The 22015-nt window shown below is 50.4% G+C and overlaps 1 protein-coding gene across 1 annotated transcript in view; it reads right to left on the reverse strand.

Annotated features, from left to right (window-relative positions):
- Window positions 1-3013: 3013 nt before the first annotated feature.
- The window catches only part of Kif5a (kinesin family member 5A), a 38333-nt gene continuing 19331 nt past the window's right edge, over window positions 3014-22015 (reverse strand). Inside the window, exons 9-29 of the mRNA XM_031349622.1 lie at window positions 21575-21679; window positions 21293-21441; window positions 20206-20354; window positions 19503-19678; window positions 17011-17079; window positions 16083-16289; window positions 15667-15813; window positions 14615-14803; window positions 14217-14334; window positions 13854-13918; window positions 13643-13752; window positions 12975-13076; window positions 12236-12296; window positions 11930-12001; window positions 11701-11805; window positions 10061-10277; window positions 9705-9858; window positions 9333-9400; window positions 8880-8907; window positions 8463-8574; window positions 3014-5816 (exon numbers count right to left, since the gene is read on the reverse strand). Of these exons, the coding sequence (XP_031205482.1) occupies window positions 8496-8574; window positions 8880-8907; window positions 9333-9400; window positions 9705-9858; window positions 10061-10277; window positions 11701-11805; window positions 11930-12001; window positions 12236-12296; window positions 12975-13076; window positions 13643-13752; window positions 13854-13918; window positions 14217-14334; window positions 14615-14803; window positions 15667-15813; window positions 16083-16289; window positions 17011-17079; window positions 19503-19678; window positions 20206-20354; window positions 21293-21441; window positions 21575-21679 (2370 nt within the window). The 3' untranslated portion in view covers window positions 3014-5816; window positions 8463-8495. The remainder of the gene's footprint in view (window positions 5817-8462; window positions 8575-8879; window positions 8908-9332; window positions 9401-9704; window positions 9859-10060; window positions 10278-11700; window positions 11806-11929; window positions 12002-12235; window positions 12297-12974; window positions 13077-13642; window positions 13753-13853; window positions 13919-14216; window positions 14335-14614; window positions 14804-15666; window positions 15814-16082; window positions 16290-17010; window positions 17080-19502; window positions 19679-20205; window positions 20355-21292; window positions 21442-21574; window positions 21680-22015) is intronic.

The following is a 22015-nucleotide window of genomic DNA, read 5'->3' on the forward strand; positions in this document are numbered from 1 at the left end:
CCCCCCCCCCCGTCTCAGAATTAACCCCCTTCCATGGTAAGTTCTTTCTGGGTAGACAGCTGAACTGTGTTTGGATGACTAAACATCCACAGCAAAAGCCAAGCAACTTGCCAACAGCTGCTTACGACTCTTCTCCCACTGCTGCATCAGCTATTTGGAGGGTTAGCCCTATACTCATGTAGAGGACCCCCGCTCATCAAGGATGAAGACAGCGTCCTTGGGACCCCCACCCCTACCCCCATGACGCCTCAGCCTTCGTGTGTACCTCACTACAGATAACAGAAAGTGTACAAGTGCCACGACAGGAGGAGGCACATCCCCCAAACATGGGAGAGGCAGCCATTTCAGCATCTCCTCCAGCTCTTCCACCTCAGACATCATCCTCAGTGTAGCCTTACCACCCCTCACTGGGACCACAGAACTTTCCATCAGCTGATCTTTGGCCCTACTGGTCCCTGCTGGGCACTAGTTGTGTGGCCTCTCAGGATGTGAAGGGTTACCTTTTCACACTAGATCAATTAAAGAAACGATTCCACCTGAGTCTAGCTTGGTGAACTGATGAGTTGGGGGAGGGGTTGCTTATTGAAGTATGGGTGAAGGGCACAACTTACTAAAGTAGGGGTAAGGAGTTGCAGGAGTGACTCAAAGACAAATGTATCACCCAAGAGCCAAGCAGTGCCCTCTCCAAGGTTGTACCTCTGGAGCTCCCTGCAGGCAGCTCTGCTAAGGTCCTCTCTCTCTCCCAGGGGAATCTCTCTTGCTGATACAACCTTGGAATCTTGCAACTCATAATTTTCTGAGATTCCTGAGTCTCAGAAAATTATGTACCTTCATTTAGTTTTCTTTTTCTTTTCTTTTCTTTCTTTTTTTGTTTTGTTTTGTTTTGTTTTGTTTTGTTTTTTTCGAGACAGGGTTTCTCTGTATAGCTCTGACTGTCCTGGAACCCACTCTGTAGATCAGGCTGGCCTCGAACTCAGAAATCTGCCTGCCTCTGCCTCTGAAGTGCTGGGATTAAAGGCATGTGCCACCACCGCCCGCCTTTTTTGCTTTCTTTTGTTTTTGCTTGTTTGTTTGTTTGTTGTGAGGCAGGTTCTCTCTACATAAGCCAGGCTGTCCTAGACTTCATTCTGTAGACCAGGGTGGCCTTGATCTCAGAGATCCACCTTCTTCTGCCTCCCAAATGCCAGGCTTTCCTTATAGTGCTCTGAACCTGATAAACTATTGATTATTTTCCTTCCTCTCCCAAAGAGATACCGTCTCAATTTGAAGGAAATAGCAACAAAACACCTAGAGGTGTAAGCATGGAGACCTGTGTACGCAAGAGAAAAACCTTCCACCTGGGAAAAGCTCCTTCAGACAGGATGCTCGTTCTGAAGGGAGGTGAAACATTCCACCTCGAGGGGAAGCCTGTTAGGCTCAGGACGTCCCCCAAACTGAGCAGGTATATTAGGTCCGTCCCTCCTCAAGCATAGGTAAGCGATAAGGAGTGCTGAGAGACTCAGACAGGCCAAGCTGCCTGAAGAGGCTCAGACCAACCCAACTGCTTGAAAGAGAGAGGTGGAGCTGCTTCCAGGTTTCATGAGCTATGATGGGCTCTGATGATGCAGCTGTCTCTAAGTCATTTCTGCTCCCGTAAGTAAGCTCTCACCCACGTTCCTCAAGTACCCCAATAAACACACTGGTGGTATCTTTACTTCAGTCTGTCACAGATTCCCTTATTTGGGCTAAGTAGACGCTTGCTCATGTGTCATGCAACAGGAGGACTTCACACTTGATTCCCTTGGTCTTCCCTTTAAACCAGAAGCAAGGTCGTCACCAAGAAGAGCGTGGAGCGGGTCCAGGAGACTTAGGATCTAGACCAGGCGCTCTGGATGGCAGGCAGGGCAACTAAACAGGAACACATGGGGATGGGAGGGCTGCCCCAAAGGCCAGATGAGTTTGGAAACTCATTGTTGGTGGCCCCAACATTCTAACCATACAGTTTCCTCCTTCAGTGGCCACAATGTTCTGACCATACAGCTTCCGCCCTTGATGGCCCCAATGTTCTGACTGCAGTTTCCTCCACCACAGATGCTGTCTTAGTCAGGGTTTCTATTCCTGCACAAACATCATGACCAAGAAGCAAGTTGGGGAGAAAAGGGTTTATTGAGCTTACTTCCACATTGCTGTTCTTCACCAAAGGAAGTCAGGACTGGAACTCAAGCAGATCAGGAAGCAGGAGCTGATGCAGAGGCCATGGAGGGATGTTCCTTACTGGCTTGTTTCCCCTGGCTTGCTCAGCTTGATTTCTTATAGAACCCAAGACTACCAGCCCGGGATGGCACTACCCATAATGAGCCCTCCCGCCTTGATCGCCAACCAAGAAAATGACCCACAGCTGGTTCTCATGGAGGCATTTCCTCAAGGGAGGCTCCTTTCTCTGTGATAACTCAAGCTTGTGTCAAGTTGACACACAAAAGCAGCCAGTCTGTACAAGGAACATCTAGTTTGGGGTTTATAGTTCCAGTTTAGAGTCCATGACCACCATGGCGGGGAGCATAGCAGCAGGCAGGGAGGCCTGTTCCAGCAACAGCAACTTTAGAGTTACATCATAGCCACAGCATGAAGCTAATGGGGTGCTATATGGTTTTGGAACTTTAGAGCCAGCCCCCAATGCCACAGCTTCTCCAAGGCCACACTTCCTAATGCTTCCCAAGCAGCTCTGTGTACTGGGGGACAAGTAGTCAAACCTATGAGCCTCGAAGGCTGACCCATTCTCATTCAGACACGGCCCTGGGTTAGCTCCATGGTCAGGAGCACTTGCTTCTCTTGCAGAGGACCAGGGCTCAGTTTTCACCACCCACATCACGGCTTACGACCATCTGTAACTCCAGTTCCTGAAGATCTGGTGCCCTATTCCAGCCTCTTGAGGGCAGCGGGCACACACATGGTACACATACATATGTGCAGGCAGAACATGTATCACAAAAAACAAACAAAAGTCCCCTGAAACATGAATGAGAAGCAACAGCAATTCGTCATCGAGTTTACTTTATTTTAAAGGTATTTGTGTCCACCAAGTAAATACACACTGGGATTTGTGTGGTTTGGTTTGTTCTCCACACCGGCATGCAACATTTCACTTTGGCAGATGTAAGTGGGTGGGCCAGGGGCCCTTGTGGTGGCCTAGCTTTCTGAAAGGGATGTAGTGAATGTAAGGGGAGGGTGTGGTGAGAACCTGGTGAAGGGCTGTTTTTTTAGTGTAGCAAATGGCCTTGTCCCTTACATCTTGCTGAGGGAAGGCTGACCTCTGCCATCTCCTTCCTCATCTGCTCTGCTGTACGCCTCCACATCTCCTCACTTGTGTTTTGAAAAGAATTGTTTGGTGGCAAGATCATGCAAACTCCCCCAGACTCCTAGGCGTCCTGCCAGCATGAGCCACAGAGGACGCTCTCCTCCTTCTTTGCCCACTGTGTCTGAGTTGGTGTGATTTGTCTGCACCTATTGACCTTTCTTTTGAGTTGTGGTTTTAGGGTGGGGGGAGCATATTGAAGCCATCTTGCAAATAAGTGAATTCTAAGCTCTTAGGGCTATCTCAGGACCCTCAGCATTGTCCACTGGGAGGGGGAAATGGGGGACGGTATGAAAAGAAATAAATTATAACATTCCTAGCTCTGAATTTCTTTCCCATCTTGGTTGTTTCGTGTTGTTTGCAGTTCCAGAGATAGACCAAACCCTTAGACTTGTCACACTACATACCATTGAGCCACCATCCAAGCCCTGGACTCTGCTTAGTTATCCTACATCAGATTTATTCTAAAGATTTATTTATTTATTATATTACTGTAAGTACACTGTAGCTGTCTTCAGATGCACCAGACGAGGGCATCAGATCTCATTATGGGTGGTTGTGAACCACCATGTGGTTGCTGGGATTTGAACTCATGACCTTCCGAAGAGCAGTCGGTGCTCTTCCCTGCTGAGCCATCTCACCAGCCCCAGATTTATTCTAAAGTGTTTGAAAGTTGCCACTTGGGAGTTCTCCCATGCCAGTCTGATACTGTCTTCATCTCGATCACTCCCTAAAGAGCAGAACCGGTCCCTTGGGGGAGTCACAGTCACTGCAGCCCACATTTGCAGCTGTCATCCACATGGCCTAGACGGTCTGCATGGCAGGCTGCCCTCTGTCGGAGTCCGGGTCTCCCATCCCAGGGAAGACTGGATTCCTTGGCTCAGGCTGAGTACTGACCCTCATTCCTGCAGCTGTCTGGAGAGCTACCTTAGCACATGGACCGACAGGACCATCCGAACTAAAGCAACTTCCTCTTCAGTGTTGGGCTGAGATGGCGGTGGGGAGAGCATGAGATTCAAGCTCTTAGCCCCTACCAGCTCAGAAAAAAATTATCCTGTCCCTGCTTCCTTCCCTCCTTCCTTCCTTCCTTTCCTTCATTTTGAGATAGGATTTCCTCATAGCACAAGCTCTCCTGGATTGAACTGTGTAGTCCAGGCTGGCCTCAAATTTAGCAATTTTCCTACCGCGTCTCCCTGAGAGCAGCATTCAAAAGTGTGAGCCAATACATCCAGCTTTTGCTTTTGCATTTGCAGTGCTGGGATCAAAAGCAGAGCTTTTTCATGTGTCAAGGAAGCTGCCTGCCACCATGCTCCAACCTGCTCCCCCATCCCTGTCTTTAAAGTGCACTTGGGACCAGATGGAGATTACAGAAGGAACTCTATTTGGAGGAGGAAGGTATACTGGGAACAAGCCAGATTCCATTTTGAAGGGATGGCATCTAGAGACAGCTATTAAGCCAATAAACTAGAAGCCCCAAACCAAAGTCAGGGGTGAGAAGCACATGTAGCCCGATATGGGAGAAAGAACGAGCTGGTAGCTTCAACCTGAGGGTTCTGTGATGGAGTAGCACACAGGAGTCCCCCAGCCTGCTCACTGCCCGGAGCCCGGAGCCCACCATTCTGACTCCACCTGTTTATGCAGCCATCGTCACAGACAGATGAGCTGCTCTTTCTCTGCAATCTGCCTTCTTGGCTTCTCAGAAGATGTTTTAAACCAACTCTAAGTTCTGGTTGTGATATCTGGACTGGAAAGTACCAAAAGAGGCTTGGGCTAGAAAGGGAAATAGTCCCTTGAGCAATCCATACTCTCAAACTGGGGAAGAAGGGAGCAAAAGGCAGAGGAGACCTCCTCCCTCAGTCTGCTGACGCAGGCTAGGGTGTGTGTTGGGGGGGGGGAGCTAGGGTGTGTGTGTGGGGGGGGCTAGGGTGTGTGTGTGGGGGGTGATGCTGCAAACCTTCCACTGGGTCCTCCTCTTTGCTCTGTGTAAGGAGGGGATCTGTTTCTCTCTTTTCGTAGATGCTAAGACATTCTTCTGCTTAAGGCTTTGTATGTACACTATGTGTGTGTGCATGCGTGTGTGTGTGTGTGTGTGTGTGTACATGTGTGTCTGTGAGAGAGAAGGAGGGCAGCCCCCCTGCTCCCATTTTCCCTTTATCTTCTGTGACCTCTACTCAGTGACTGACATCACTCGGTGTAAGAAACAAGTATATGGAAGAAAGAAGAAACGTTTCCCTCCTCCCTAATGCCCAACGAGGAAGGGAGATTATGCTTAAAAACTGCTAAATACATCATCAGATACTTAGAGGGTAGGACAGAGAGGAGAGACGTAGCAGCAGCCTCTGATATATAGATACAGAGTACAAAGAGGTACAGAGGAGGAGGAGACACCAAATGGTCCAACAACATGGGCTGGGGAGGGAGTTAGTATCAGAGACCACAGGTTTTGCAGCATGCTGAGAGAAGAGGCCTCAGTCCCTCTTAGAAACTGGGGAAGAAAGAGAAAGAGGGTGTGAGGAGCCAGCCTGGCCCGGCCTCTGAGGAACAGGCAGCATAGCTCACACTTTAGTTTACAGTTCCTTTAAGGCCACTGAGCCAGCCCCACCCCCCACTCCCAGCTAGTCCAACCCACGCTTCTCCACCCCACATCCTCCCAGCATCCTCTCCCCCTTAACAGATCTCTGTCTCTCTCTCTCTGTGTCTCTATTTCTGTTTCTCTCTCTCTCTCTCCCTTTCCCCCTCCCCCTCCTGCTTTTCTGCCTGAACTACTGTCCTGGGAATGCCTGGGGTGGGGAGGGGCAGAGCGGGGTATGGCCTAGTGCAACCTGGGCCCAGTGACACCAGGAACAAGGAGGGGTTCCTGGTGCTACAGGGGACTTAGCAAGAGGGAGGTGTTGAAGCTGGAGGGTTTGTGGATGGGGAGGCAGTTGGTCTCTATTTTTACTGACCAGTACTGTTGTCACTAGCTAGAGGCACCAGGAATCAGACAGCGCCATAGTCTTTGGCAGCATATGCCAACTCAGGAATAGTGCTCAAGAATAAAGCAGACATCACCTTTACAAGAGGCGGCTTAGATGTCTCCATGTATCTAAGGCTATTTTAAGGCACAAGGCACAAGGTGCCTTGGACAGCAGCCCTTGCCTTTAACAAAAATTTTAATGTGTGACGGTGACCCCTAGTGGTAAAAATCAGTGCTGTGGCTACCACAAGCATCTAAGAGAAAGAAAGCTTGGGGCCATGGGAGGTCAGGGTTGAATATGGATGTGATTTGGGCTTTTAGCAAATGTTTTTGACACAGGGTCTCACGGACCCAGAACTCCTATGAACTCATGATCTCCCTGCCTCTGCTGTGTGCTAGGATTATAGGTGTGTGCAGCCATACAGGGACAAGTAGGAGTTGAAAGGTTTTGGCTCAGTCATAAAATGCTTACTGAACAGACATAAGGACTATGTTCAGATCCCCAGCACCTACATAAAGGCCAGTCTCTTTCCCCAGCCCGAGGGGACAGAAATGCCAGATGTGGGGGATGCAAGTGGGGCAGGGGGAGGATGGGGAGGTGACTGGCCGACCGGTCTACCCAAAACCATAAGCTCTAGGTTCAGTGAGAGATCTTCTACTTTCTTTTTTTTTTTGAGACAGGGTTTCTCTGTGTAACCCTGGCTGTCCTGCAACTCACTCTGTAGACCAGGCTGGCCTCGAACTCAGAAATCCACCTGCCTCTGCCTCCCAAGTGCTGGGATTAAAGGCGTGCGCCACCACCGCCCGGCTTCAGTGAGAGATCTTATCTCAAAAAGTGAATGTGAGAGAAGAAGACACCTACACTGCCATGCCTACTCGTCACTCCAGTGGATTCTGAGTGTCAGGCCTGAAAGCTTATTCATGGATTTGAGGTGTGCAGCTTCAAAGGGAGCTAGCTAGCCTCCTGGAGTTCATTTCTTGGCATCTTGGCATTTCCTAACTCAGATGTGTTCCAGACTGGTCTCTGCTAAAGTCTATGGAGAGATCTGCGTGCTTTCTTTATTCAGGCATAAAGGTGCCCTAAGAAATATTTCCTGGGCTGGAGAGATGGCTCAGCAGTTAAGAGCTCTGGCTGCTCTTCCAGAGGTCATGAGTTCAATTCCCAGCAACCACATGGTGGCTCACAACCATCTGTAATGAGATATGATGCCCTCTTCTGGTGTGTCTGAAGACAGTGACAGTGTACTTCCATAAAATAAATAATTAAAAAAAAAGAAATATTTCCTTATAGCTAAAACTGAGATTTAACATTATTCCCTGGCCTCCACAGTGTTTCAATGATCCTAATTGATTTCCTAGCTGTTATTAGCTTGGAATTCTTACAAAGGAAGCTGCCTTATCAGACAGGGTGTCTCCAGAGTTAGAGATAGAAGTCAAACACTATTGCTATCTGTAAACATAGTTAGAACTCTAAGAGCAGTACCACACAAGGCAGAATTGCTTTACAGACCAGAGAGTAGTTGAAAAGTTTCCTGAACTAATGTTTGTGTAACAAGCCAAACCATTCCCAGGAGCTGCTAGAATGGGACCTCCTGGTGCTTACCTGCTTCAAACAAGAGAGTTTGCTTAGGGCTGCCAAGATAGCCCAGCGGGGAAGAGCATTATTGCTCTTCTAAAGGAATCCTTTATACCTGGCTGTTTGATCTTACTGACTTTGATGTGACCACTACCTGCCTACGTGATCCCTGACATTCGCCCTGTTTCTGTATACTATATAAGCCTGATTTTCACTTTGTGCAAATACACTCAGATTCTGCACTCCCTTGTGTCATTTCTGTTTGTCACTCGCCAAATTCTTTGCCCACCAGGCCAGAACTCTAATCACCCCGCAGAACAAGGGGTCCCCGCAGAAACCCAGTCCATGGCACCACACCAACCAACCTTTGCCTCTAGATGTGGGTGCACTCATGTACACACACACACACACACACACACACACACACACACACACACGCAAAAGGAAGACACCCACACCAGCCAACCTTGGATATGGCTGCACTCATGCACACACAGCACAAATACACAACACACACACACATACAGACACACAGATATACACATGAACAGGAGAAGAGGCCATAGCCAGACAGGAGGAGGGCAGTTGCCTGCAGCTACCTGAAAGTGCAGATGTGTAGCCAGGGTTGGGGGTTAGCTGGCTGCTGTCTCTTGGTGGAGAGGGAAGAGCTTGGCCTGGTCCTCAGCCTCGTAGCCGCACGGCAAGTCACTCCTGGAGGAAGACGCATGCTATCATCAGCTCCACCCCACCATGGTCAGTGCTCTGACAGCTTGCCTGAGAGATACTGAAGGGTGAGGGCAGGGAAGATGCATGCTTCCTAAGGAAACTCAGGCCTTGGCCAAGGTCAGAGCGTTCCCTAAGGTAGGGAGAAAGTATCTGATACCCATGGGAACATCTGGATCTCCTGCCTCATTCCCTCCTTCCTCCCCAGAGCTCCAGGGAAGTCCATGTAGAGAAATGTTATTTGCTTTTCCTGGCCCCACCCACAGAACCCAAGGCTAGAGAGGTCTGGGTACCTGTTGTCATTGATATCTGTGGCATTTCCTGAAGGGATGAGAACACAGGGTTAGAAAAAGGCTGATGTGAGGAAGAGCCTTCACAACCCTACCCATCCTAACGCCCATGCCTCTAAACTGATAAACTGAGGCATCTACCCTCACCTACCCAAAGCTGTATATTATACACTCACTGAGAAGAGACGGGGATAGGCAGACAGGAACAGGAGCAGCTACTTCTAAGGAAACTAGTGGGTGTGGCTGGAGACCCAAGCAATCCTGGGGCTCAGACAGCAGGCCCCCACTGTGCCAGGATGGGATGCAGGGCAGAAACCACACTAGGCAAGGGCCGTGTCACTGAGCTCTCCCCGACAGTATCTCTTTATTTGACCCTCTAGTGGGAAGAAGGTTCTGTCCGTGTCTGTTGTAAGCACTGCTCTTCCTCCCTGGGACCCTGCAGGCTGGATCACTCACCATTGTCCATGGTGGCCTTCTGGTAGGAAGCCAAGGGGGCAACAGATGTGGCTCCGCTGCTGGCAAAGCTGGAAGGAACAGAATAGACACGCAGCCTCTGGAACCACAGTCCACCATTCTGAGAGCCACTATGCCCACACTCCTCCCGGCCACTCATCCTTTCTAGCCCTGGAATATAGGCCATCAATCAAGGAGACAGGGGGAGAGCACGCACCTCCTTACCACAACCCAGGAGACCGTGAAAGGGTTAAAAACTACGGGGACTTAGGAAATTAACTTTTAAATGAACCAAGAGCTGACACCACCCTATGCCTCCTGAGGGCCCACATGGCCTTGGGCCCTCAGCGATGCGGCCACACCCACGTCACTCACTACACATCTGAAGCGGAGCTAGGTGCAGCCTGCAGGTGCAAGTTCTGGTAGTTCTGGAAGAGGTTGTTGGTGTAGCTGATGCACTCGGGGCTCCGGGTGCCGTAGGGGTTGGTGGGTGAGGAGGCAGGATAGTGGCCAGGCCTCACAGGCTTAGCTATGGAATAGAAGAAACAACTGTGAGAAAGCTATCAGATACCCAAGTTGACCTGGCTCCAAGGTCAACCCAACAAAAACGACATCATCATCCTCTGGTGGAAAGGCTGGGCTAAGAGCAAGCGTTGGGTTGTCTGGTACGTGGGGACTGGCTGCATTTGCCTCAGCTGGTGACACAGTCTCACCCACTGACATCCACTCACCGATCTGAGCAGAATGGCCCCGCTTGCCGGAGCTCTTGTACCGCACAGCTTCCTTGATGCGGTCCACCTCCTGCTGGTATCTGCGCTTGTCCTTCATAGCACCCTCCTTGGCCTCCTTCAGTGCACCCTCCAGGGCCTTAACTCTCTCAGCCGTAGCCCGAAGTCGTTTTTCCAATTTAGGAAGCTCACAACGCAGATCTGCATTGTCACGTACCAGCTGCGGAGTGAGCCGCACAGAAGAACCCAGAAGAAAAGCCAGTGACCCAAAATAGAGTCACCCAGAGGAGCGTGGGGGTTGGAAGAAGAGAGGATAAAGGAGAATCAGGACCCTGTTCACTTCCTCGAGGGACCTCCTTCCCCTCTAGTAATGTGCAGCTCCAGCCAGTTCTTTCCATCTCCTTTTTTTCTAAGCAGCAAAACCTGCAGCTCTGCTATCGCCCAGAGTTCTTACAACAGTGCCCCGTCCACGCTCCATCCACCCGGACATTCTCGTCCACTGTACGGCACAGCCCGTGCCTGACCCACAGCCCCAGTGCCCCATGGGGATGAGATGGCTGGTTGGGCATGCCACGGGCAGGACAGGAGGATCACAGGACAGTCGGCAGGTGGACATGGGCTGAGAAGGGTCCGGGTGAGAGCCCCCATACAGCCACACAGGGAGCCTCACAGGGAGGAAACGTCTGCAATTGCACAAACATTTGTGCTCATTGCCTTTCCGCAGGGACCCCCCTGGGCTGCCCTTCCCCACCCTATTAAAATTATGCCAGAGTGTGACGGCAACCAGTCTGCAGTGAAAAGGCCCTCAGATCATTTTGCAGGGTCTATACACTGACTGGAGCACTTGAAACTACTCAGGTGCAAGGCCTTGGGAGCTGGGAGGGAGGGAGGCAGGGTGGTCAGGCAGGTCAGAACAGCAGAGAGCATGATGGGAAAGGGACAGAGCTAGAATCTTCTGTGCAGCTTTAGTTGATTAAGGACCATGGAATGTCTCCGTGCTCCTGGCTTAGCATAACTGGTGGCAACTCTATTTCCTTCACAGGCTGTGTCTGCTAGGGAGGGTCTTGCTCACTCATATCTCCTTTAGGGGAGTGATTTTGGAGTTTGGGACTTAGAGCAGAAGCAGGGGCTTTGAGGAAGGAAAAATAGGAGTAGCTTTTTAAGAAAAAAAAGGAAGAAAAAGACAGACAGACAGGGTCTTACTAAGTAGCTCTCTGGCTGGCCTAGAACCCACGATCTAGCCTCAGCTGCCCTCAAACTCTACCATCTCAGGTACTGGGATTACAGGCCTGTGCCACCGTGCCCGGCCTGGTTTGATATGGGCAAGGTTGAACCTAAGCTTTGTTTGCTTACGCTCAACAAGTATGGAGACACTCCTATGTGTCTCCATCCTGCATGTGTTTTAATCTCTTCCTGCAAGGCAGGGACTTCCACTTTAAGCTAAAATAGACTGAGGCAAACCTTTGAGAAGGGCGAACAGGTTCAGAGCAAAGGTCAGTGCACACATGGAATCAGGTAGAGTACCAAGCAGGGGCTCATGGGCTAAGAGGGGCTAGGAGCAGCATGCAGCTAGCTCTTCCCGAAACAAGCGACCTTTCGGGATTTGGGTACACAGGGGCTAGGCCTCAGGTTCTCCTGCTCACCTGTTTGTGAACCTTTGTAAGCTGTTCCAGGTTGTTCTCAAGAAAGGAGATCTTCTGCTTTTGGGAATGAATCCCCCCACTGTCCTCGGGCTCCATTTCTGCACTCTGGTTATATGGAAGAAAGACATGGATGTCCCGAGGCTGAACTGACCCCACAAGGGACAACAGGCTGGAGAACCCGGAAAGGGGGAGAGGAGTACAGGGTTGGTGGACTTGGGGACGTGCTTACTTTCTTGACTCGAGTCGTGACGTCTTGAACGAACAGCTTGCGAAGGTTGTGGAGGGTCTGGAGTTCCCGGGCCTGTGAGGAATAATGCAAACCTGAGGGCAGCTGGAAATCAGGTCTATCTTCTCCCTCCGGCTACATAGTCATGGTCTGTCATCCCGACTGTGCCACAGATTCACAGTAAAAGAGTAGGAGGAACAGGGTTGGAAGAGGTGAGGAGCATGGGAAAGAGGTGAGGAGTGCGCAGAAGAGGTGAGGAGCACGGGAGTCATCTCCCACTGTTTATGTGGAACAGAGAAAACCACTCACAACTGTCTCCTCCAGTCCCTTGAGGTCCTGCTTGGACTGCTCATGCCGCTCGTACAGAAATCTGCAGCAGGAAAAATAAGGAGAGGGACAAGAAAGACCCGTCAGGAAGCTCCTCCCCACTGTTCCCTTATCTTTACCATCATTTAATATACAAGTTATTCGTGTTTGCTATGCAATAATCAGAAAGGAGTCCTTATAAAAATCCTTATAAAATCCTTATAAGAAGAGTTCAGAGGAAATTTTACAAAAGGTCACGATTCTACCATTTACGGCTAAAACTCCCAGGAGCCCATCTTGCCAACTCTTCTTTCTATGCATTTAACAGCCACATAGAAAGTTTCTTGGGATCAAACCATCTATATTGTTTCAAAACCTGATTTTCATACTTGATAGCCCTGGCAGTCCTGGAACTCACTGTATCGACCAGGCCGGTCTCACACTCACAGTGAACCACCTGCCTACGGCCCCGAGGGCTGGTATTAAGGCGTGGGCCACGCCTCCCGAGGGCTGGGATTAAGGCGTGGGCCACGCCTCCCGAGGGCTGGGATTAAGGCGTGGGCCACGCCTCCCGAGGGCTGGGATTAAGGCGTGCACCACCACAGCAAGCCCGGTGGCCCTTTCTGCTGGCATCCTTTCCTCTCTCCACCCCTCACACTTGCTTCCTGTCACTCTCCCTACAGAGGCCACCCACGAATCCCGCATCTGCACACGTCTGTCTGCTGGTAGGCGTGCCACTCACGTCAGCTCCTGGAGCTTGGCGCTCTTCTCATTCTCTTCATTCTTCAGCCTCTCATAATCAGCCTGAAGCTTCTCCAGCTCCAACTGGAGCTTCTGGTTCAGGCTAGGGAGGGTGGGACATAAAGAGATACTAAGGGGGGGAAGGGAGCCCCACCCCATCATATGTTTGTCTTCTACATGTCCCAGTGAAACCTGATGCACCAGACTTCAGATATCGGGGATACACACCAGCTACCATTTTCATGGCAACATGGGACCCCGAGCACTGCAATCATAAAAATCTCAAGGCCAGGTCTAATTCTAACTACTTGTGTTTTTTAATTAATTTTTTATGTGTATGGGTGTTTTGCTTGCGATTATGTCTTTGTGCCTGGTACCTAAGGAGGCCAGAAGAGGCTGTCAGATCCCCTGCGACTGGAGTTACAGATGGTTGTGGGCCACCATGTGGTCGCTAGGAATCAAACCCAGGTCCTCTGGAAGAGCAGCCAGTGCTCTCACCTACAGAGCCACCTCCCCAGCCCTTCTTGCATCTCTGGAGTTTGGGCCTCAAGGCGTGTCATTGTTGAGGACATTAAAAACCCAGACATTAAAGATCCAGAGGATCTCTGCAGTGGCCACAGCGAGATGAGGGGACTGGACAGACACTGGAGCCACCTCTAAGCCCCTTACTCTTTCAGCTCATCTATGGTCTTCTGTTTCTCATTGATCTCATCGCGGAGGCGGGCCAGCTGCCGGTGATGGGCCTCACGGTGGTTCTCCATCTGTAGTTCCAGGGCCTTCTGCAAAGGGCGCAACCCTGTGCTCAGAGCCAGACCTCCAGGCCAACAGTCAGCACGGCCCTTGCCCTGCCACACGGCCCCTGCACACTTCCCCAGCTCACCTTCACCTCCTCCGCATCCTGTGTGTCTGGCTCCTTATCTTTCAGGGCTACCTCGTGCACAGTTTCTAAGTGAGAGGGAGGAAGACAGCTTCCATGACACCAGCTTGCTCTGGTCCCAGGGGACGGGGCATCAGGATGTTCTGGGTTAGGGTAGTCCCATTGGATTCATCAGGGGTGAGGGAAAACAGAGGGTCTAGGATTGCGATTGAGGGAGGCGCAAAGGCCAGGCTACATGTGGAGAAGCCATGAGCTGCCCACCCAGGACTCAAGCTGATGCTAAGTGAGGAGCCTGGGGCCATTTCCTCCGGTGTGTGTGACTGTCCTTCCCAGCCCCTCTGGGACCTCAGACCCAAGGAGCCTCACCATGCGCCTGGAGCCTGGCTAGCTCATCGCTCAGGGAGTCGTACGACTCTTCAAGGTGCCGTTTCTTCAACTCCACAGTCTGCATGTACTCCGTGAGTGAACGGATCTTGGCCTCGTGCTGGTGGGGGATGGGAAGGAGACAGAGGTACAAAGGATCTTTCACTGTAAACTGCAGCTATCCTCCCACGCCTCCCCTCGTAGCCTCTGTGAGGCTAAAGGCCAAGGACTGGTCCTATGGAGCCTCTTCCTTTAGGCCATCAGGTCAAAAGGTCAGTGCCCCTAAACTTCATGCCTGGATCCTCTCCCCATCACTTTGATTCTTAAGGCCTTGATCTCCATAGACCGTAGAGGAGGGTGTCGGGAGTTTATCACCTCAGAACAGCCCTTCTCATACTCACCTGTGAGATGAGCAGCTGGCAAGATGACAGCTCCCTACCGGTCACCTCCATCTTACGATGACACTCCACCTGGAGATTCTCCAGCTGCCGACATCGCTTAACCACCGACTTCACCTCTGACTTGATCTTACTAATGTAGAGTCTAGCCACTGTGAACTCCTCCTCGATGGCCCCACTGATCTCCACGGGCTGAGGGTGGGCAGAGGAGGGAGAGCTGCTTTTCTGAGGCAGAAAGCCCGTATCTGCATCCTTCACCCTGCACCTGACTCACTCTCCTTCACGGGTACTCAATGAAGCTGGGAATCCCTCAACATCTTTGAGCAGCTTGTGCTGGCTAGTTCTGTGTCAGCTTGACACAAGCTGGCATCATCTGAGAGGAGGGAGCCTCAACTGAAAAAAATGCCTCCAGAATTCCAGGCTGTCGGCAGGCCAGAAGGACATTTGTTTTTTCAAATAGTGATCCACACAGGAGGACCCAGCCTTGGGCCGGTGCTTCTGGGTGCTATAAGAGAGCAGGCTGAACAAGCCATGGAGAGGAAGCCAGTAAGCAGCACCCCTCCATGGCCTCTGCTTCAGCTCCTGCTTCCAGCTTCCCACCAGGTTCAAGTCCATGCTTTGGCTTCCTCAGTGGACTGACTTGAGATTTGTAAGCCAACAGACCCTCTCCTCCCCAGGCTGCTTATGGTCATGGTGTTTCATCACAGCAATGGTAACCCTGATTGGAGACATGGCTCCTATTAACGAGCACCTCACTTCAAAGCCTATTTACATTCATGTGTTGGATTTTTATAATTCTCCCTGCTGCCTTGAAAACCAACGAGTCTTTTCTTTTGTTTGCTACATCGACCTTGCTAGTCTTGAACCCCTGACTTAAACCTGTCTCACCCTGCTGAGGCCAGGGACCGCCACTGCACACACCTCGGCACCTGGTTCTGCCCAACAATCCCAATAGGTCATTTTCTTATGCTCAGATTTGCATGTCAGTCCTGCCCTTTGTCACCACTAGATCCTGCTAACCTCACCTGGACGGCACTGGCCTCTGGCCTACTCACCAGCTTAATCTCGCCGTTGCCCACGATGACACTGAACTCACTCAGGTCTCTCATCAGCCCATTCAGCACCTCAGCGATCCGTTTTCGCTGGTGTCCACTGACCTCCTGGAGTCGCTGTAGCTCAGACTCCAGGGACAGCATGGTGGCCTAGGGACAGCCCCTAAGGTCATTACCATTGCCAGCCTCCTGCTCCCCTTCCCAGCTTGAGCAGAGCCTCTCATGTCATGTGAGACTCTGAGGGCTGCTATGGAGAGAATACAGACCCTGCAGAAGCCTCTGGAAGAGAGAAGGGCAAATTGCAGAGGCAGGGCGGGGGATGGTGTATCGACACGCAGGGGACAACACCATATAGCAAGGGCAGGAGGCAGAGGGGCTGTGAAGGCAGGGAGCCCCAGGGCCACCTGCCAGCCACTTACCACTTTCTGGGACAGCTCGTCCACCAGCAGCTGGTTCTGCTGGCTCTTCTCCTCCACCTCCTGGGACTTCTGGTCGTAGTTGACTGCCAGCTCCTCCAGGGCCTGCAGCACTTCCTTCACCTCGTCCTTTGCGGCATCGTTCTCGGACTGTAGGTGGCTCAGCTCCCGCTGGACCTTCTCATTGTCTCCTCGAGTGGACACCAGCAGCTTCGGGGAAGAGGCAGGGCATTCGAGACCCCACACTGTCTGTATGAGCTAAGTTCCAACATCCCATCCAGCACACGCTTGGAATATAAGTCAAGGGGAAGGGAGCTCCGGACTTCATTAACCAGAATGGAAAAGCACGGGGCTCCATCACCTGGACTTAAGAGGAGCCTAGCTGGTCACTACGTAGCTACAAACAGGCTGGAACTCGTTTTAGTTAGTTGGGTTTTGAGACAGGGTTTCTTGGTATAGCCCTGGCTGTCTTGGAACTCATTCGGTTGACTAGACTGACTTGAATTCAGAGATCTGTCTGCCTCTGCCTCCCAAATGCTGGGATGCGAGGCATGCACCACCATGCCTGGCTTAGCTTTGAACTCTTGATCTTCCTAACTCAGCCTCCTAAGTGAAGTTTCCATAGTACATGATTTTCATGGGTCACTGGCCCCTAAATAGAATACCCATTCATCCATGTACTTCTGTCTACTTAGATAAAGTTTCATGTACTCAAGGCTTGAAGCCAAGAATGGCCTGAATGTCTACCCTGGTCACAGGTGTGCACCAGATCACAGGTGCACCACCACTGATGTATGCTCTGCTAGGGACCAACCCCAGGGCTTCATGCATGGCACGCTCACACATTTCCAACAGAGAGAGCTGCATCCTCAGCAGCTCCTGCCCTGTTTGATTTGCAGGGATGGATATGGTCCCTCGCTCCAACCATTACCTCTTCCTGGTCCAGCATCTGCTGCTTCAGCTTCTCGATGAGCTGGCTTTGCTGGTTGATCTCATCATCCTGTCAGAGACAATATGGGATATGAGGGGCTACTTTTCCCAGTTTAGGGTGCTGGGATGGAAGGGAGAAGCCAAACCCCTAATATTCTGAGTTGGAAAGCAAACATATGGAAAGGTAACTTTTCCCCTGCTGCCCAATGGGATGGTAGCACCTTTTCAGTACGTTTGGGACAACCTTGACACTACACAGCAAAACTTTACACATCCATATCCTTTGGCCCAGATACCTCATATTACAACCCCCATCTAGCCAAATCATTTAAAGGCAGAAAAATCAAATTAAAACTTGTGGGTACTTTTTGAGACAGGGTCTCATGTAGCTAAGGCTGGTTTCACAATGTAAGGCTGCAAATTACCTGGAACTCTTGATCCCTCTGCCTAAACCAAATAAATGTTAGTATTATAGGCATGTGGAACCTTGGCCAGGATCTTGGTGTGTATGTGTTAAGTTAAGACTCGGTCTTGGGCTGGTGAGATGGCTCAGCGGGTAAGAGCACTGACTGTTCTTCCAAAGGTCCTGAGTTCAAATTCCAGCAACCACATGGTGGCTCACAACCATCCGTAATGAGATCTGACGCCTTCTTCTGGTATGCCTGAAGACAGCGGCAGTGTATTTATTTATAATAAATAAATCTCTGGGCCAGAGCGAGCAGGAAGTGTGAGCAGGGCCTACTGGAGCAAGTAGAGTTCCTAAATTCAATTCCCAACAACCACATGAAGGCTCACAACCATCTGTACAGCTACAGTGTACTCATATACATAAAATCTCACCATGTAGTCCAGGCTGGCCTAGAATTATATATCCCAGGTTGGCCTCAAATTCCCAATCTTCCTGCCTCAACCTTCTAGGTGCTAGGATTATAGGCAGAAATAGCATACCTGGATCAAACGATAAGTGTGTGCGTATGTGCATAAATCTTTTTAAATCATTTTATTTTATTTTATGTGTCTGGGTATTTCTTCTGCCTATGCATCTGTAGACTACATGTGTGCCTGGTACCTGCAGAGCCAGAAGAGAGCATCAGACCCCCTGAAACCGGAGGTACTATATGGATGCTGGGACTCCAAACCAGATCTCCTGGGAGAACAGCCAGTGTTCTAACCACTGAGTCATCTCTCCAGCTTGAAAGGTAAATGCTTATGCATAAGAACCAAATCCATTTTGAAAAATGGATTGGGCTGGGCAGTGGTGGCGCACACCTTTAATCCCAGCACTTGGGAGGCAGAGGCAGGTGGATTTCTTTTCAAGGCCAGCCTGGTCTACAGAGTGAGTTCCAGGACAACCAGAACTACACAGAGAAACCCTGTCTTGAACAACAACAACAACAACAACAACAAGAAAAATGGATTGGACAAAAAAAAGAAAAGAAAATTGGATTGGACATCTATTTGAAAGGATTTTTTTTCCAGATGGGTTATCCAGGCTCCCCTCGAACTTCCTCGTAGCTGAGGATTACGTTGAGTTGCCTCCATGTAACGTGCCTGGCATTACAGGCATGTGCCTCCATGTAACGTGCCTGGCATTACAGGCATGTGCCTCCATGTAACGTGCCTGGCATTACATGCTGCTGGAGACTGAACCAAAGCTTTGTGTGTGCCAGACAGGCACTCCACCAAGTGAACTCCATCCTTAGCTCCAAACAGATGTTTAAGAAGAATTGCTAGTGGAAAGGAAAACCGCTGGGAATATAATGCTACCTGAAGAGACCAGAGTCCGTCAGGGTGGCCGCACTGCTAACCCAGCACAGACGGGGCTGAGGCAGGAGAATCAAGAGTTTGAGGCTCATGTGTGATGGCGAACATCTTTAGTCCCAACTCTTGAGAGACAAAGGCAAGTGGATCTCTGAGGTCAAGACCAACCTAGTCTAAAGAGCTACTTCCAGGACAGCCAGAGTTAGAAAGTGAGACCTTGTTTCAAAAACCAAAAAAAAATCTGTTCCTGAAATTATGGCATCTAAAATATTTTTAGAAAATCATTGTCGGGGCTGGAGAGATGGCTCAGTGGTTAAGAGCACTGACTGCTCTTCCAAAGGTCCTGAGTTCAAATCCCAGCAACCACATGATGGCTCACAACTCTCTGTAATGGGTTCTGATGCCCTCTTCTGGTGCGTCTGAAGACAGCTTCAGTATACTTACATATAATAATAAATAAATAAATCTTAAAAAAAACAACTCATTTTCCTCATCATAATGGTTATACACACCAACTTTTAAACCAGTTACAGTGTGCGTGGGCTTGAGCGCTGTGTGCACCATTCTCGTCAGAAGCACTTGTGGGCGTTACCTCTCTCCTTCTACCAGGTAGGGCCCTGGAGATGCAACTCAGGTCATCAGGCTTGGCGGCAAGGGCCTGTTCCTGCTCCTGTATCTCACCAGCCCACCTTAGCTCTGTGACCTTCAGCTTCCTGCACACTGCAGCCTCACCTTGTCATCAAGCTGCTTGTAGAGACGGCGGATCTCTTCCTCATATTTCTGCCTTTCCTCAGGTGCAATCCGGACCACAATGGATGAGTTGTCATTCACAGGGGTCTCCTCACAGAGCTCAGCTCCCAGAGCTGAGTCCTCTCCAGCCAGACGCTCAGTCTCAGGCACATTCTCTCCTGACAGAGGGACAGGAGAGGAAAGACAGTGTGGATGTTAAAAATCACCAACTCGACAGTATCTAGCATCACCTATGTCATCTATGCGACAAACCTCTGGATGTCTAAGAGGGAGTTTCCAGACTGAGTTAGTTCAAGTGAGCAGATCCACCTTAAATGTGGGCAGCATTGGGCAGTGTGGGCAGCACCAGGAATATAGATCCACCTTAAATGTGGACAGCTTCCTGACTGCAGCTGCCTCTGGCTCCTGCCACCAGACCTTTCCCTGTCCTCTCAGACTATGAGCCAGTGTAGACACTTCATCCCTAAGTTGCTATAGCTAGGTGTCATGTCACAGCAGCGAGGCAGGTGGCCTGAGTCCACCCTGCCAACTCCTCAGAGCCAGGCTCTCCAGGCCCTCAGGCTCCATTCCCACAGCCTTGCTTCCAGAGGTTGCTGGTGTTAAACATTCCTAGACAGGGCTGTCCTGTCAGTCAGTCCGTCCGTCCGTCCGTCCGTCCCTCACTCCCACAGGATCCCTCTCTAACCATTGCGCCACCGGCTGAGCTCAGCCTCTAGCTTCGCAATCGTCTCCTTCTGAGCCTTGGTCTTCTCCTTCTCCTTCTCGTACTTCTTCTTCCACTGCTCAGCCGTCAGCTCCAGATTCACGGAGGCAGTGTTCTTGATGGTCTTTGCCCTGAGCGAAGAGAGAGACACGGATGCAGCGACTCCAGCTGGCCCTTGGTGGTGTAGTATGTGTGTGTGTGTGTGTGTGTGTGTGTGTGTGTGTACCTGTGTGTGTCTGTGTGTGTACCTGTGTGTGTCTGTATGTGTTATCTCTGTGTGTGTGTGTCTATGTGTGTGTGTCTGTGTGTGTAGGTCTGTGTATGTGTGTCTGTGTGTGTGTCTATGTGTGTGTGTCTGTATGTGTACCTGTGTGTGTCTGTGTGTGGGTGCCTTTATGTGTACCTGTGTTTGTGTGTGTCTGTGTGTGTGTGTGTGTCTGTGTGGGGGTGTCTCTGTGTGTGTGTGTGTGTGTGTACCTGTGTGTATGTGTCTGTGTATCTGTGTATGTCTGTGTGTGTGTCTGTATGTGTACCTGTGTGTGTGTCTGTATGTGTACTTGTGTGTGTGTCTGTGTGTGTACCTATGTGTGTGTTTGTGCATCTGTATCATTTTTGTGTGTTTTTGTGTTTGTGTGTGTGCCTGTGTGTGAATATGTCTGTGTTTGTGTGTGCCTATGTGGGTGTCTGTGTGTGCATCTGTGTGTGTGTATCTGTGCTTGTGTGCGCAAGCCTGTGTGTCTATGAGTATGTCTGTGTCTGTATGTCTATGTGTGTGTGGTGTGTGTCTTTTTACATCTCTCTGTATGTCTGTGTGTATGTATGTGATGTGTATGTCTTTTTGTGTGTGTGGGGGTGTCTTTTTGTGTCTCTCTCTGTGTATGTGTGTCTTCTTGTGTGTGTGTGGTGTGTGGGGGTGTCTTTTTGTGTCTGTGTGTGCCTCTGTGTGTGCCTTTGTGTGTGTGCCTTTGTGTGTGTGCCTTTGTGTGTGTGTGTCTGTGTGTGCGTGTGAATAGCAAGTGATGGGACAGTGGCAGGGCACCAGGACCCCTCTCGGGACCCTGACACTGACCGCTGCCCAAACATGAGTGTGGACTTGGTCTCTGCGTCGTTGTAGCTGGACGGCGAGCAGCAGATGAACATGGTGGTCCTGCAGTTCCCTCCCAGAGAGTCCTGGAGAATCCTCGTCATTTTGCTGTCACGGTACGGCACGTAGCTTTTCTAGAGCAGGGACAGACCATATGTGAAAGTGTTTCAACTGGATAACAAAGGGCAGCGCTGCTCCCTGGGTACTGAGGCCTGATTAGAACTCAGGGAGATGGGGAGGAGGTGGGGACGAGCTGAGGACACTCACGGTGCCCTCGGCCAGAGCAGAGATCACATTCCCCAGGGCAGACAGTGACTTGTTGATATTCTTCGCCTCATCCAAAACAGCTCCCTCGGCTCCTGTCTTGCTGACCTATCGGAGAATTACAGAACAAGTGTGTCAGGAGAATTACAGAACAAGTGTGTCGGAGAATTACAGAACAAGCGTGTCAGGAGAATTACAGAACAAGCCTGTCAGGAGAATTACAGAACAAGTGTGTCAGAGAATTACAGAACAAGTGTGTCAGGAGAATTACAGAACAAGTGTGTCAGGAGAATTACAGAACAAGTGTGTCAGGAGAATTACAGAACAAGTGTGTCAGGAGAATTACAGAACAAGCGTGTCAGGAGAATTACAGAACAAGTGTGTCAGAAGAATTACAGAACAAGTGTGTCAGGAGAATTACAGAACAAGTGTGTCAGAAGAATT

This window comes from Mastomys coucha, unplaced genomic scaffold, assembly GCF_008632895.1.
Source record: "Mastomys coucha isolate ucsf_1 unplaced genomic scaffold, UCSF_Mcou_1 pScaffold4, whole genome shotgun sequence".
In the NCBI taxonomy this organism is placed as follows: domain Eukaryota; kingdom Metazoa; phylum Chordata; class Mammalia; order Rodentia; family Muridae; genus Mastomys; species Mastomys coucha.